At 52.7% G+C, this 10,253-nt stretch overlaps 1 protein-coding gene across 1 annotated transcript in view; it reads left to right on the top strand.

Annotated features, from left to right (window-relative positions):
- The window catches only part of PFAS (phosphoribosylformylglycinamidine synthase), a gene marked incomplete at its 5' end in the record, with an annotated part of 59,642 nt that overhangs the window by 22,830 nt on the left and 26,559 nt on the right, over positions 1-10,253 (top strand). The window contains 2 exons of the mRNA XM_084227328.1: positions 3,835-3,933; positions 6,576-6,701. Coding sequence (XP_084083454.1) covers positions 3,835-3,933; positions 6,576-6,701 — 225 coding nt within the window. The remainder of the gene's footprint in view (positions 1-3,834; positions 3,934-6,575; positions 6,702-10,253) is intronic.

Below are 10,253 nucleotides of genomic sequence, written 5' to 3'. Positions count from 1 at the left end.
GGGGGGGTGAGAAATGGGGATTTTGGGGTGAAAAATGAGGATTTTGGGGCTTTTGGGGCGAAAAAACGGCGATTTTGGGTGGAAAAATGGGGATTTTAGGGCAAAAAAAGGCAAATATTCAGGAGGAAAATGGCAATTTTGGGGTGAAAAACGAGGATTTTGGGGCCTTTGGGGTAAAAAAAGGTCGATTTTGGGTTGAAAAATGGCAATTTTAGGGCAAAAAAATGGCAAATATTCGGGAGGAAAATGGCAATTTTGGGGTTAAAAACGGTGGGTTTGGGGTGGAAAAGGGGAATTTGTGGCAAGAAATGGCAATTTTGGGGTGAAAAACGAGGATTTTGGGGCATTTTGGGTGAAAAAAAGGCGATTTTGGGTTGAAAAATGGGGATTTTAGGGCAAAAAATGGCAAATATTCGGGAGGAAAATGGCAATTTTGGGGTTAAAAATTGAGGGTTTGGGGTGGAAAATGGGAAATTTGTGGCAGGAAATGGCAATTTTGGGGTGAAAAATGGGGATTTTGGGGTTTTTGGGGGTGAAAAAAGGTCGATTTTGGGGTGAGATATGGGGATTTTAGGGCAAAAAAATGGCAAATATTCGGGAGAAAAATGGCAATTTTGGGGTTAAAAATTGAGGGTTTGGGGGGGAAAACGGGGAATTTGGGGTGAGAAATGGGGATTTTGGGGTGAAAAATGAGGATTTTGGGGCATTTTGGGTGAAAAAAAGGCGATTTTGGGTCAAGAAATGGGGATTTTAGGGGCAAAAAAAGGCAAATATTTGGGAGGAAAATGGCAATTTTGGGGTTAAAAATGAGGATTTTGGGGTGAGAAATGCGGATTTTGGGGTGAGAAATGGGGATTTTGGGGTGAGAAATGGAAATTTTGGGGTGGAAAATGGGGATTTTGGGGTGAGAAATGGGGATTTTGGGGCACTTTGGGCGAAAAAACGGCGATTTTGGGTCAAAAAATGGCGATTTTAGGGCAAAAAAGGGCAAATATTTGGGAGAAAAATGGCAATTTTGGGGTTAAAAATGGGGATTTCAGGGTGGAAAATGGGGAATTTGTGGCAAGAAATGGCAATTTTGGGGTGAAAAATGGGGATTTTGGGGCACTTTGGGTGAAAAAATGGAAATTTTGGGTGGAAAAATGGCGATTTTAGGGCAAAAAAAGGCAAATATTCGGGAGGAAAATGGCAATTTTTGGGGTAAAAATGAGGATTTTGGGGTGAGAAATGGGGGTTTTGGGGTGAAAAATGAGGATTTTGGGGCTTTTGGGGTGAAAAAACGGCGATTTTGGGTGGAAAAATGGCGATTTTAGGGCAAAAAAAGGCAAAAATTCGGGTTGGAAAATGGCAAGTTTGGGGTTAAAAACGGAGGGTTTGGGGTGGAAAATGGGGAATTTGTGGCAAGAAATGGCAATTTTGGGGTGAAAAATGGGGATTTTGGGGCATTTTGGGCAAAAAAACGGCGATTTTGGGTGGAAAAATGGGGATTGTAGGGCAAAAAAAGGCAATATTTGGGAGGAAAATGGGGATTTTGGGGTGAGAAATGGGGATTTTGGGGTGAGAAATGGGGATTTTGGGGTGAGAAATGAGGATTTTAGGGCACTTTGGGCGAAAAAACAGCGATTTTGGGTCAAGAAATGGCGATTTTAGGGGAAAAAAGGCAAAAATTCGGGAGGAAAATGGGGATTTTGGGGTGAGAAATGGGGATTTTGGGGCTGTCTGGGGCCGTTTGCCCCGCCCTGGACACGCCCCGGAGCCTGGAGAGCGCCTTCAACGTCACCCAGCAGCTGCTCCAAGGTTTGGGGTGAAAAACGGCGATTTTGGGGCACTTTGGGTGAAAAAACGGCGATTTTGGGTTGAAAAATGGGGATTTTAGGGCAAAAAATGGCAAATATTCGGGAGGAAAATGGCAATTTTGGGGTTAAAAACGGAGGGTTTGGGGTGGAAAATGAGGAATTTGTGGCAGGAAATGGCAAGTTTGGGGTGAAAAATGGGGATTTTGGGGCACTTTGGGCGAAAAAACGGCGATTTTGGGTTGAGAAATGGCAATTTTAGGGCAAAAAAAGGCAAATATTTGGGAGGAAAATGGGGATTTTGGGGTGAGAAATGGGGAATTTGGGGTGAGAAATGAGGATTTTGGGGCACTTTGGGCGAAAAAATGGAAATTTTGGGTTGAAAAATGGCGATTTTAGGGAAAAAAAGGGCAAATATTTGGGAGAAAAATGGCAATTTTGGGGTTAAAATGGAGGGTTTGGGGTGAGAAATGGGGAATTTGGGGTGAGAAATGGCAATTTTGGGGTGAAAAATGGGGATTTTGGGGTGAAAAAACGGTGATTTTGGGGTGAAAAATGGGGATTTTAGGGCAAAAAAAGGCAAATATTCGGGAGGAAAATGGCAATTTTGGGGTTAAAAATTGAGGGTTTGGGGTTAAAAATGAGGATTTTGGGGTGAGAAATGGGGATTTTGGGGTGAAAAATCCGGATTTTGGGGCTTTTGGGGTGAAAAAGAGGTGATTTTGGGTTGAAAAATGGCGATTTTAGGGCAAAAAAAGGCAAATATTCGGGAGGAAAATGGCAATTTTGGGGTTAAAAAATGAGGAGTTTGGGGGGGAAATGGGGAATTTGGGGTGAGAAATGGCAATTTTGGGGTGAAAAATGAGGATTTTGGGGCACTTTGGGTGAAAAAACGGCGATTTTGGGTTGAAAAATGGGGATTGTAGGGCAAAAAAAGGCAAATATTCGGGAGGAAAATGGCAATTTTGGGGTGAGAAATGGGGAATTTGGGGTGAAAAATGAGGATTTGGGGGCTTTTGGGGTGAAAAAATGGCGATTTTGGGTTGAAAAATGGCGATTTTAGGGAAAAAAAGGGCAAATATTCGGGAGAAAAATGGCAATTTTAGAGTGAAAAATGAGGATTTTGGGGTGAGAAATGGGGATTTTGGGGTGAGAAATGGCAATTTTGGGGTGAAAAATGGGGATTTTGGGGCTTTTGGGGTGAAAAAACGGCAATTTTGGGTCAAGAAATGGGGATTTTAGGGGAAAAAATGGCAATTATTCGGGAGGAAAATGGCAATTTTGGGGTTAAAAATTGAGGGTTTGGGGTGGAAAGTGGGGAATTTGTGGCAGGAAATGGCAATTTTGGGGTGAAAAATGGGGATTTTGGGGTTTTTGGGGTGAAAAAAGGTCGATTTTGGGGTGAGATATGGGGATTTTAGGGCAAAAAAATGGCAAATATTCGGGAGAAAAATGCCAATTTTGGGGTTAAAAACGGAGGGTTTGGGGTGGAGAATGGGAAATTTGTGGCGAGAAATGGCAATTTTGGGGTGAAAAATGGCGATTTTAGGGCAAAAAATGGCCAAAAAATGGGGATTTTTGGTCAAAAAATGGCGATTTTAGGGCAAAAAAGGCAAATATTCGGGAGAAAAATGGCAATTTTGGGGTAAAAAATGAGGATTTTGGGGTGAGACATGGGGATTTTGGGGTGAAAAATGAGGATTTTGGGGCATTTTGGGTGAAAAAAATGGCGATTTTTGGTCAAAAGATGGCAATTTTAGGGCAAAAAAAGGCAAATATTCGGGAGGAAAATGGCAATTTTAGGGTTAAAAATGAGGATTTTGGGGTGAGATATGGGGATTTTAGGGCAAAAAAAGGCAAATATTTGGGAGGAAAATGGGGATTTTGGGGTGAGAAATGGGGATTTTGGGGTGAGAAATGGGGATTTTGGGGTGAGAAATGAGGATTTTGGGGTGAGAAATGGGGATTTTGGGGTGAGAAATGGGGATTTTGGGGTGAGAAATGGGGATTTTGGGGTGGGAAATGGGGATTTTGGGGTGAGAATTGGGGATTTTGGGGCTGTCCGGGGCCGTTTGCCCCGCCCTGGACACGCCCCGGAGCCTGGAGAGCGCCTTCAACGTCACCCAGCAGCTGCTCCAAGGTTTGGGGTGAAAAACGGGGATTTTGGGGCACTTTGGGCGAAAAAACGGCGATTTTTGGTGGAAAAATGGCGATTTTAGGGCAAAAAAAGGCAAATATTCAGGAGGAAAATGGGGATTTTGGGGTGGAAAATGGGGATTTTTGGGTGAGACATGAGGATTTTGGGGTGAGAAATGGGGATTTTGGGGTGAAAAATGAGGAGTTTGGGGCATTTTGGGTGAAAAAATGGCGATTTTTGGTCAAAGATGGCATTTTTAGGGCAAAAAATGGCAATTATTCGGGAGGAAAATGGCAAGTTTGGGGTTAAAAACGGAGGGTTTGGGGTGGAAAATGGGGAATTTGTGGCAAGAAATGGCAATTTTGGGGTGAAAAATGGGGATTTTGGGGCACTTTGGGTGAAAAAACGGAGATTTTGGGGCACTTTGGGCGAAAAAATGGAAATTTTGGGTTGAAAATGGCAATTTTGGGGCAAAAAAATGGCAAATATTTGGGAGAAAAATGGCAAATTTGGGCTTAAAAATGAGGATTTTGGGGTGAGAAATGGGGATTTTAGGGCAAAAAAAGGCAAATATTTGGGAGGAAAATGGGGATTTTGGGGTAAGAAATGGGGATTTTGGGGTGGGAAATGAGGATTTTGGGGTGAGAAATGGGGATTTTGGGGTGGAAATGAGGATTTTGGGGTGAGAAATGGGGATTTTGGGGTGGGAAATGGGGATTTTGGGGTGAGAAATGGGGATTTTGGGGTGAGAAATGGGGATTTTTGGGGGGGAAATAAAGGGGGATTTTAGGGGGGAAAAAGGCGATTTTGGGGTGAAAAACCGCGATTTTGGGGGGGGGGGAAAGGGGGATTTTAGGGGGGAAACCCAGCGATTTTGGGGTGAAAAATGGGGATTTTGGGGGGGAAAAAAATTGGGGATTTTAGAGGGAAAAAGGGTGATTTTGGGGGGGAAAAAAAAGGAGGATTTTAGGGGGAAACCCAGCGATTTTGGGGTGGAAAATGGGGATTTTGGGGGGAAAAAATGGGGATTTTAGAGGGGAAAAGGGCGATTTTGGGGTGAAAAATGGCGATTTGGGGACGTTTGGGGACCCTGAGGTGACATTTGGTGTCCCTGAGGTGACATTCGGTGACCCAAGATGACCCTGAGGTGACATTTGGTGACCCTGGGTGACATTTGGTGACCCCAAGGTGACATTTGGTGACCCTTGGGTGGCACTTGGTGACCTTGAGGTGGCTCAGAGGTCACCTTGGGGGACTCTGGGTGACATTTGGTGACCCTGGGTGACATTTGGTGACCTAAAATGACCCTGGGTGACATTTGGTGACCCTGAGGTGACATTTGGTGACCCCGAGGTGACATTTGGTGACCCTGAGGTGACATTTGGTGACCCCGAGGTGACATTTGGTGACACTGAGGTGACATTTGGTGACCCCGACATGACATTTGGTGAGCCAAGGTGACCCCAAGGTGACATTTGGTGACCCCGAGGTGACATTTGGTGACCCTGAGGTGACATTTGGTGACCCCGACGTGACATTTGGTGAGCCAAGGTGACCCCAAGGTGACATTTGGTGGCCCTGAGGTGACATTTGGTGACTCAAGAGGACCCCGAGGTGACATTTGCTGACCCCTGGGTGACACTTGGTGACCCTGAGGTGACATTTGGTGACCCTGAGGTGACATTTGGTGACTCTTGGGTGGCACTTGGTGACCCCCAGGTGACATTTGGTGACCCTTGGGTGGCACTTGGTGACCTTGAGGTGGCTCAGAGGTCACCTTGGGGGACTGTGGGTGACACTTGGTGACCCTGGGTGACATTTGGTGACCTAAGATGACCCTGAGGTGTCATTTGGTGACACTGAGGTGACATTTGGTGACCTAAAATGACCCTGAGGTGACATTTGGTGACCCCGAGGTGACATTTGGTGGCCCTGAGGTGACATTTGGTGGCCCCAAGGTGACCCTGGGTGACATTTGGTGACCCTGAGGTGACTTTTGGTGGCCCTGGGTGACATTTGGTGACCCTGAGGTGACTTTTGATGACCCTGAGGTGACATTTGGTGACCCAAGGTGACCCCGAGGTGACATTTGGTGACCCCGAGGTGACATTTGGTGACCCCGAGGTGACCCCGAGGTGACATTTGGTGACCCCGAGGTGACATTTGGTGACCCCGAGGTGACATTTGGTGACCCTGAGGTGACATTTGATGACCCTGAGGTGACATTTGGTGACCCTGAGGTGACATTTGGTGGCCCCAAGGTGACATTTGGTGGCCCTGAGGTGACATTTGGTGGCCCCAAGGTGACATTTGGTGGCCCTGAGGTGACATTTGGTGGCCCTGAGGTGACATTTGATGACCCCGAGGTGACCTTGGGGGACTCTGGGTGACATTTGATGACCCTGAGGTGACATTTCCTGACCTTAGGTGACATTTTCTGGCCCCAAGGTGACATTTGGTGACCCCGACGTGACATTTGGTGACCCTAGGTGACATTTCCTGACCCTGAGGTGACCCCGGGTGACCCTGAGGTGACACTTGGTGACCCCGAGGTGACATTTCCTGACCTTAGGTGACATTTCCTGTCCCCGAGGTGACCCCGGGTGACCCCGGGTGACCCTTGGTGGCACTCTGTGTGTCCCCAGAGCGTGTCCTGACGGCGGGCCACGACGTCAGCGACGGTGGCCTGCTGGGCTGCGTGCTGGAGATGGCCTTCGCTGGCAACTGCGGTGTCACCGTCACCGTCCCCGCGCCGCCACCTGGTGTCACACGTCAGTGTCCCCAATGTCCCCAGTGTCCCCAGTGTCCCCAATGTCCCCAGTGTCCCCAGTGTCCCCAATGTCCCTGCCTTCGCTGGCAACTGCGGTGTCACCGTCACCGTCCCCGCGCCACCGCCCGGTGTCACACGTTAGTGACAATGGTGTCCCCAATGTCCTCAGTGTCCCCAATGTCCCCAGTGTCCCCAATGTCCCCAATGTCCCCAGTGTCCCTGCCTTCGCTGGCAACTGCGGTGTCACCGTCACCGTCCCCGCGCCACCACCCGGTGTCACACGTCAGTGTCAGCGCTGTCCCCAGTGTCCCCAGTGTCCCCAGTGTCCCCAATGTCCCCAATGTCCCCAATGTCCCCAGTGTCCCTGCCTTCGCTGGCAACTGCGGTGTCACCGTCACCGTCCCCGCGCCGCCGCCCGGTGTCACACGTTAGTGTCCCCAATGTCCCCAGTGTCCCCAACCCCCCCAATGTCCCCAATGTCCCCAATGTCCCCAGTGTCCCCAATGTCCCTGCCTTCGCTGGCAACTGCGGTGTCACCGTCACCGTCCCCGCGCCGCCGCCCGGTGTCACACGTCAGTGTCCCCAATGTCCCCAGTGTCCCCAGTGTCCCCAGTGTCCCTGCCTTCGCTGGCAACTGCGGTGTCACCGTCACCGTCCCCGCGCCGCCACCCGGTGTCACACGTCAGTGACAACGCTGTCCCCAGTGTCCCCAACCCCCCCAATGTCCCCAATGTCCCCAATGTCCCCAGTGTCCCCAGTGTCCCCAATGTCCCTGCCTTCGCTGGCAACTGCGGTGTCACCGTCACCGTCCCTGCGCCGCCACCCGGTGTCACACGTCAGTGTCCCCAACCCCCCCAATGTCCCCAATGTCCCCAGTGTCCCCAGTGTCCCCAATGTCCCCAATGTCCCCACTGTCCCTGCCTTCGCTGGCAACTGCGGTGTCACCGTCACCGTCCCTGCGCCGCCACCCGGTGTCACACGTCAGTGTCCCCAACCCCCCCAATGTCCCCAATGTCCCCAGTGTCCCCAGTGTCCCAATGTCCCCAATGTCCCCAGTGTCCCCAGTGTCCCAATGTCCCCAATGTCCCCAATGTCCCCAGTGTCCCCAATGTCCCCAGTGTCCCCAATGTCCCTGCCTTCGCCGGCAAATGCGGTGTCACCGTCACCGTCCCCGCGCCACCGCCCGGTGTCACACGTCAGTGTCCCCAATGTCCCCAGTGTCCCCAGTGTCCCCAATGTTCCCAATGTCCCCAATGTCCCCAATCTCCTCAATGTCCCCAGTGTCCCCAGTGTCCCCAATGTCCCCAGTGTCCCTGCCTTCGCTGGCAACTGCGGTGTCACCGTCACCGTCCCCGCGCCACCGCCCGGTGTCACACGTCAGTGTCCCCATTGTCCCCAACCCCCCCAATCTCCTCAGTGACCCCAATGTCCCCGATGTCCCCAATGTCCCCGATGTCCCCAACATCCCCAATGTCCCCATGTCCCCAATGTCCCCAATGTCCCCTCACTGTCCCCATTGGTGTCCCCAGCGCTGGCCCTGCTCTTTGCCGAGGAGCCCGCCCTGCTGCTCGAGGTCCCCAATGTCCCCAATGTCCCCAATGTCCCCAGTCCCCCCAATGTCCCCAATGTCCCCAATGTCCCCAATGTCCCCAGTGTCCCCAGTGTCCCCAATGTCCCCAATGTCCCCAATGTCCCCAGCGCTGGCCCTGCTCTTTGCCGAGGAGCCCGCCCTGCTGCTCGAGGTCCCCGATGTCCCCAATGTCCCCAATGTCCCCAATGTCCCCAACCCCCCCAATGTCCCCAATGTCTCCAATGTCCCCAATGTCCCCAATGTCCCCACTGTCCCCAATGTCCCCAATGTCCCCAATGTCCCCAATCCCCCCACTGTCCCCAATCCCCCCAATCCCCCCAATGTCCCCAATGTCCCCACTGTCCCCAATGTCCCCAATGTCCCCAATGTCCCCAGCGCTGGCCCTGCTCTTTGCCGAGGAGCCCGCCCTGCTGCTCGAGGTCCCCAATGTCCCCAATCCCCCCACTGTCCCCAATGTCCCCAATGTCCCCAATGTCCCCAGCGCTGGCCCTGCTCTTTGCCGAGGAGCCGACCCTGCTGCTCGAGGTCCCCAATGTCCCCACTGTCCCCAATGTCCCCACTGTCCCCAATGTCCCCACTGTCCCCAACCCCCCCAATGTCCCCAATGTCCCCAGTGTCCCCAACCCCCCCAGTGTCCCCAATGTCCCCAATGTCCCAAATCCCCCCAACCCCCCCAGTGTCCCCAATCCCCCCAATGTCCCCAACACCCCCAATGTCCCCACTGTCCCCAATGTCCCCATTGGTGTCCCCAGCGCTGGCCCTGCTCTTTGCCGAGGAGCCCGCCCTGCTGCTCGAGGTCCCCAATGTCCCCAATGTCCCCAATGTCCCCAACCCCCCCACTGTCCCCAATATCCCCAACGCCCCCAATGTCCCCAACCCCCCCAATGTCCCCAATGTCCCCAATGTCCCCTGTGTGTCCCCACCCAGCGCTGGCCCTGCTCTTTGCCGAGGAGCCCGCCCTGCTGCTCGAGGTCCCCAAGGTCCCCAATGTCCCCAATGTCCCCAATCCCCCCAATGTCCCCAGTGTCCCCACTGTCCCCAATGTCCCCAGTGTCCCCAGTGTCCCCAGTGTCCCCTGTGTGTCCCCACCCAGCGCTGGCCCTGCTCTTTGCCGAGGAGCCCGCCCTGCTCCTCGAGGTCCCCAATGTCCCCACTGTCCCCAATGTCCCCAATGTCCCCAATCCCCCCAATGTCCCCAGTGTCCCCACTGTCCCCAATGTCCCCTGTGTCCCCAGTGTCCCCTGTGTGTCCCCACCCAGCGCTGGCCCTGCTCTTTGCCGAGGAGCCCGCCCTGCTGCTCGAGGTCCCCAATGTCCCCACTGTCCCCAATGTCCCCAACGTCCCCAATGTCCCCAACCCCCCCAATGTCCCCAATGTCCCCAATGTCCCCAATGTCCCCAATCCCCCCAATGTCCCCAGTGTCCCCAATGTCCCCAATGTCCCCAATGTCCCCATTGCTGTCCCCACCCAGCGCTGGCCCTGCTCTTTGCCGAGGAGCCCGCCCTGCTGCTCGAGGTCCCCAATGTCCCCAATGTCCCCAATGTCCCCACTGTCCCCAATGTCCCCAATGTCCCCAATGTCCCCACTGTCCCCAACCCCCCCAATGTCCCCAGTGTCCCCAATGTCCCCAATGTCCCCACTGTCCCCAATCCCCCCAATGTCCCCAATGTCCCCAACCCCCCCAATGTCCCCAATGTCCCCAATGTCCCCACTGTCCCCAACCCCCCCAATGTCCCCAGTGTCCCCAATGTCCCCAATGTCCCCACTGTCCCCAATCCCCCCAATGTCCCCAATGTCCCCAATGTCCCCAATGTCCCCAATGTCCCCACTGTCCCCACTGTCCCCAACCCCCCCAATGTCCCCACTGTCCCCAACGTCCCCAATGTCCCCAGTGTCCCCAATGTCCCCAATGTCCCCAATGTCCCCACTGTCCCCAATCCCCCCAATGTCCCCAATGTCCCC

The sequence above is a fragment of the Fringilla coelebs genome, assembly GCF_963513975.1.
Source record: "Fringilla coelebs genome assembly, contig: SCAFFOLD_304, whole genome shotgun sequence".
In the NCBI taxonomy this organism is placed as follows: Eukaryota; Metazoa; Chordata; class Aves; order Passeriformes; family Fringillidae; genus Fringilla; species Fringilla coelebs.
The sequence above is the reverse complement of the archived record's forward strand: the minus strand, read 5'-3'. Positions and strand labels throughout refer to the sequence as shown.